This window comes from Notolabrus celidotus, chromosome 4 (assembly GCF_009762535.1).
Source record: "Notolabrus celidotus isolate fNotCel1 chromosome 4, fNotCel1.pri, whole genome shotgun sequence".
In the NCBI taxonomy this organism is placed as follows: Eukaryota; Metazoa; Chordata; class Actinopteri; order Labriformes; family Labridae; genus Notolabrus; species Notolabrus celidotus.
The window spans coordinates 34501734-34508138 of record NC_048275.1 but is presented as its reverse complement, the minus strand read 5'-3'; the positions used below and the strand labels follow the sequence as shown (position 1 = coordinate 34508138).

The 6405-nt window shown below is 38.9% G+C and overlaps 1 protein-coding gene across 1 annotated transcript; it reads left to right on the top strand.

The window, feature by feature from the left end:
• The first annotated feature begins 256 nt into the window (after positions 1-256).
• dnph1 (2'-deoxynucleoside 5'-phosphate N-hydrolase 1) lies at positions 257-3344 on the top strand. Its single transcript, XM_034682522.1, has 4 exons — positions 257-501; positions 760-831; positions 911-1021; positions 3153-3344. Exons 1-4 carry the CDS (start codon positions 366-368, stop codon positions 3314-3316), a joined length of 483 nt encoding a protein of 160 aa, XP_034538413.1. The 5' UTR covers positions 257-365; the 3' UTR covers positions 3317-3344.
• Positions 3345-6405: the final 3061 nt, after the last annotated feature.

Here is a 6405-nt window from a genome sequence, read left to right as displayed (position 1 = left end):
AGGGAAATGTGTAGTAAAGTAAAGTAACAAACTTGTGTTTCTTATGTAAAAATAGTTCCTGATTTAGACACAAACCGTTATTTCTTAAAGCACAGTGTAAAAAAGTTCCTCATGCAGGTCACCGCCTCAAGTGTACTCCAATCAGATCCTTGGAATTCAGAAAAATAAGATCCAGCCAATCAGATGGAAGGAAAAACAGCCTGCTTATGTCGGTGAACCTGCAAGTCCTCGTTCAGGGATTTCCAAAGGGCCAGAAGCATAGTACGTACAGTGAAACGTCATCACGCACAGCCTCGTTTGCATTCTGCGCGGGACAGTCAGTCGCGCAGGATCAGGAGCGAGAGGAGAAAGTGTGAACAGTGAGGATGAAGATTTACTTCTGTGGGAGTATCCGCGGCGGCAGAGAGGACGTGCACCTGTACCGGAGGATCGTGGACAAGCTGCAGACCTACGGGACCGTGTTGACCGAGCACGTGAGCAGCAGCGAGCTCTCAGACAGAGGTCAGAGGTCAAACATACATTAAGTGCACATGGTACTGTCTATGGGTACTGTACATACTTATGTACTTAATACTTTATTACACAGACAAACACAGGAAAGTTACAGATGGTGTGTACATAGTGATCTGAAGTCAGGTGTGTGTGTGTGTGTGTGTGTGTGTGTGTGTGTGTGTGTGTGTGTGTGTGTGTGAGAGAGTGTGTGTGTGTGTGTGTGTGTGTGTGTTGTCGTCACTGATCTGCCTTGTTGTGATTAAACAGGAGAGGCAGCTGCAGAAGTAGGTGACAAATTCATCCATGACAGAGATGTGGACTGGCTCCGGCAGAGTGACGGTGAGTTGGTTGATAAATGTGACTTTAATCTGTGCAGTGTTATGCAGGTGTGCGTGACCTTTGACCTCTCTGTGCTCAGTGGTTGTTGCTGAGGTGACGCAGCCATCTTTGGGTGTGGGCTACGAGCTTGGCCGAGCCATCGACATGAGAAAGAAGATCTTCTGTCTGTTCAGACCTTCATCGGGACGCAGTAAGACTCAGTGTTTTACTTCTCTCCATACCTGTTCCTCCCTCCTTCACCCTTTTCCATCCTTTCCAATCTCTACTCCTCAACTTTCATTTCCCCTAACCCCTCTACATTCCTCCCTTCTCTGGTTCAATGCTGTACTTGTTCTGTCACATTAGAGGCCTGTAGCAAGCTCAACATACCCACTCTTGTTAATTTAGTTTCACTGACTTTAACAAACAAGATGAGGAGAAGCAGCCACACAAAGCTGATTATCATCCTGATAAGTCAACCCAGAGTTTGTATTAGTGGTCACATATACAGGGCAGTGTATCCAGTAAATGACCAATCACTAAAAGTCTAATCTTATTTAGCAGTCAGCACAAACCACGATATTATTTAATATATGAATAAGTTAACACAGAATCCAGACTTTAATCAACACAGCTGCAGAAGCCAAATTCAGGTTGAACAACTGGCAGAAGAAAAATCGATGGGTGACAATGCTCAAATAAAATCTAGTAATAACTGTCAATCATTAGTGCATGATATATCTGACAATATCAACTCCTGTTTATCCCTTTAATGTATCAATCAATCAATCAATCAATCAATCAATCATGCTTTATTTATATTGCAGCTTTCATACAAATCAAATGTGATTCAAAGAGCTTTACAGTGATTGGAGAAAAAAATAATTAATCAAGTGATAAAGATCTAATATATCATGACTAAACATGAAGCAGAAATGGATTTAGAATTCAACTCAACTTCATTTATATAGCACCTTTCATACATAAAAACATTCAGCCCAAAGCGCTACACAGAATAACAGAGACAGAAAACAACAGCAATGGTAAAATTTAAAAAAGGCATGATTATAAATAAAATACTTAAAAATAAAATAAAATCAATACAGTAAAATTAATAAGAGAAGTAATAAGTAAAAGAAGTAGAGACTAATGCACACCAATTGCAATAAAATGTATAGAAATAAACAACAAAGGGAAATAGTTCAGAAATACGTCAATAAAAGATAAAACATTAATATTTAAGACAATAAAAAAGGTAAAGATAAAAGTTGAATATAAATAAAAGCAATAAGAATAGAAATGCAAAAATTAATAAAATAATAAAAACTGAAGAGTTAAATTTGTTTTCAAATGTATTCCTGTTATGTGTAAGATTTAGATGTTGTATTTCAGCTGCAACCCCAACAGTATCACACAGAGTTAACAATCTCAACTCAAATCAAATGTGAAACATTAAAGTCAGTTAGTTTACTTACTTTCATATCTTATATAAAAAAATAACTATCAGTCTCTGCAGTATGATCTGATCAGCAAAGCATGGTTAATGTTTTCACAAATATAATCTCCCTCTCCCTCTCCCTCTCCCTCGTTTTTATTAGACTCGGCTAACAGATCACAAAACAGCAATGCAGCCATTAGACTCAGAGGCAAAAAAACAACAAAAACAAGACTTTTGAAAACACCTAGTCCATAGTCTGAAAGTAAAAATAAAAATAAAAAATAGATAATACAAAATTAAAAATAAGTAAATATATAATAGTATTATAATAATAATAATTTAAAGATATTTAATTAATAAATAACAATATTTTTTATAAATTGTAATTAGGATAATAAAACATTAAATACATTACACTTTAAAGAAAAATAAGTATGAAATAAATAATGGTAATGTATATCACAAATCAGCCCATCAGAAAGTTAACCAAAAAGAAACAAAGCAGCAGGCCAGGCGCCTTATCTGGAAAAGATCTGTTTTTAACTGTAATCTCACAGTTATACTCACCATATAGATCATTTCCTTCATTTGTTCTTCCACTGTGTGACTGTGAGGGGCTGTGGTCCTCCTCGTTTGAGTCTGGGACTAACAGTCTAATTGGTCAGTGGGAGATTCTTCTAGTAACGGATCTCTTATCCTCAACGTAACCTACTGAACTAAGAGATAAAACACCCTGTTGTAATGAGAACCCAGAGTTAACCCTGATGTGACCTCCATGACTATCTGTCTACTCAATAACAATCAGTAACGATGTTCATAATGAGCAGAATTATCTCATTCTCATCTCTCTCTCTCTCTCTCTCTCTCTCTCTCTCTCTCTCTCTCTCTCTCTCTCTCTCTGCAGGTCTCTCTGCCATGATCCGAGGAGCCGATGATGGGGAGCTTTTTGTGGTCAGAGATTACAGCGAGGGTGAGATCGAGAGCATCCTGGAAGAGTTCTTTAACAAACTGAAAAGCATGAAGAGCAGTCAGACTGTCACTGTATCCAGTGAGGTCAAGTCAACCTGAAAGAGTCAATAAAGTTTTTAGATTTGAGTCTATATTGTCACGGCTTATCTTCTTTTTACCTCCTGATTTCCTGAAACTGAATTTAAAACTGTAGTTTCAGACTTTTCACACGTCTTTCAGTTTGAGTGTTTGTAACTACCCTGTGATGTTTCCATGATAAAAGAGAAGTGGAGGATGTTGTGGAGCACTTGAATCCTCAGAATATTCTCTTGTGGATGTCTAAATCTTTGTCTCAACTCATCTTAACTCCTCACATTTCTCTGAGCAGCCCAACTAAATCTCATGTCACTGCCTGGTGCTGAAGGTTGTGGTTTCAATCTCTGAGTAAGCAGTATGAGCGTCAGACACCTGCTCAGGGATCCTGCTGCTTGTTATTACTCTGCTGTTGCATATTTTTAACAATAGGTAACATTAATGTGTAATTAACCCTAAACATGGTGAAAAACTGACCTGAGTTTTTCAATCGGTGCTTCCAAACCAATCAAGGGATGTCTACCTTTTTACAGGTTTATATGTAGTAACCCAGAAGTCATGGAGATGTGGATCAAGGTTTCACAGCCAGTTTGTATTTTTGTTTTCCATTAAAAATGTGCTGATTCTGTAAAGATTGTATTGTCTGAAAAAAATGTTGACTTTCATTATTTGGACAGAAAACATGATCAACCATACCTCACATGTTCATGCCATAGACTGTAAAATCAGTGACAGAACACCAGCTCTACACCAAGTGAGGCCAAAATGTTCAGAGCTTCTGGTTACCGCTCACAGTAAGTCTTAGAGCCCGCCCCCTTCATTATAACAGATGGAACATGTGTCAAAGTAAGAAATTAAAATACTTATCAACTTTTTCTCAAACATGCTTTAATCCATTGTAGTTTGTTCTTAAAATGATGGTTCAGTTTTTTTAATGTGATGAAAGTTCTGAGTTTCAATCCAGGAACCTACTGATGCAGCTCTCCTCTGCTGCTATTAATCAATCAATCAATCTTTATTTATATAGTGCCAAACAAAACAAATGTTCTCCTCAGACTCTTTCCAAACAGAGCAGGTCTAGATCGTACTCTATGTTCTATTATTAACAAAGACCCGACATCAAGACAGGATAAGATCCAGGACTCAGTCTGATCTCATCTTAATCCACCATGAGCAGAGCACTTTGCAGCATTTAGCAAGTTACAGTGGCAAGGACAAACTTCCTTTAACAGGCAGAAACCTCCAGCAGGACCAGACTCTTGTTAGATACACATCTGCTGAGACCATGTTGGAGAGAGGGATAGAGGGAGACGAAGAGAGAGAGAGATGATAGAGGTGAGACTTATAGTAGTAGTTGTAGCAGCTGGAGTCTGGCATGTCCACAGCAGCAGAGAACCTATGAGACAAGGAAGCTCAGGGACTCCAGAAAGGTCTATGGTTATTAACTTTACTGGGACAGGAAGAGTTAAAGTAAGAGATGGGCAGAGAGAGGAGAGAGAGGGAAAGACAGGATCCCAGTGTGTCAGTTGTCAGAGATGATAGTGGTGAGACGGATAGCTGCTAGTCAAGTTTTAAAAAATAATTACAAAATATTTCAAATTCAAACATATTAGAATTAAAAAATTCAGTCCTTCATCTGTAATGTTTTCCCATCCAGGGTTTCAGAAGGCTGCAGCCTATCGCAGCTGACATTGGGTGAGAGGCGGGTAATACCCTGACACCAGGGCTCACATGTAGAGACAGTCAACCATTCATGTGCACACTCACTGACAACTTAAAGTGACCATTTAACCTCACAAGGATGTCTTTTTGGACTGTTGGAGGAAGCAAAAGTAAAAATACAATTCAAACGCACACAGCTTTATCAATTGATTGCCTTTGGATGATTTTGGTGGTCTCCTTTCATTTCTTCGTTTCCTTCATCATTGTGTGAATTAAGCCTGAAGGAATCAAGGGGCACAATTAAGAGAATCACTCATTGGCTTGTATGATAGTACATCCATGAAGAGTATTCCTCCAGCAGAAGTGTACATTTCTCTTCTGTGTTTTTAACACTAAGTACAATGGGTTAATAAAAAATATCCTATCCCTAAAACGCACAGGTGTATGGTCTGTTGTACTCTGCCTGTACTCAGTCTATTCTCATTTCACTGTCCCATTGACTGGCCTGAGATGTGTAGTCCTGCTCTGCCCTCAGGTGGTGAAGGTCTGCTATAACATCCAAACATTGAAATATTCACTGCAGAGGATTCACTTTTATAAATCACTTGACACAAGGCCATTTCTCTAAATAATTTGAAGTATTGGTGTGAAGTATCTGGAAAAAAAAGTATGAAAAGATAATCTGTCCCTCCATTTGCTTGATTATTCACACTAAACCACTGACGTGCACTGTTATGATATCATCTGTATGAGTTTGAATTCTGCAAAGAAAAGCAATAGATTGATGCCCACACATGAGCTGCACTCATCTGTGTTTCTATTTGAGCTCATTTCTGACTCTGCTGACAGATAGTTTGTAGAAATGTACACTGAGCAGCTTGCAAGAAGTGTGCACAGAAGAGAAGAATGAGGCGCTAAATGCAAACACCTCAAAGGAAAGCCTAAATGATCAACTACAAAATACTTCTCCTCACCTTCAAATCCATACACAACCTCGCCCCTCCATATCTCTCTGACCTCCTCCATACTGCCACACCCGTCCGCACCTTCAGATCCTCCTCCTCCATCCACCTCACTGTCCCCCCTGCTCGCCTTGTTACCATGGGGAGCAGAGCCTTCAGCCGCTCTGCTCCCCAGCTCTGGAACTCTCTCCCACCTGACCTCCGCAACACTGACTCACTCCCACATTTTAAATCCAAACTCAAAACCCATCTGTTTAAACTGGCTTACTCCATCTGACCACAACTCCTCTGTCCATTCACTTAAAACTTTTAAAATTGTGTTTTATTTACTGTTTGCTATTTAAACTCTGTTTGTTTTTAATGTTGTAAGGTGACCTTGAGTGCCAAGAAAGGCGCCTATAAATAAAATGCATTATTATTATTATTATTATGATATTCAACACTTCAATAAAGTCATTTATCGGCTAAGTGAGCGGTTCGTCTCCAGACATC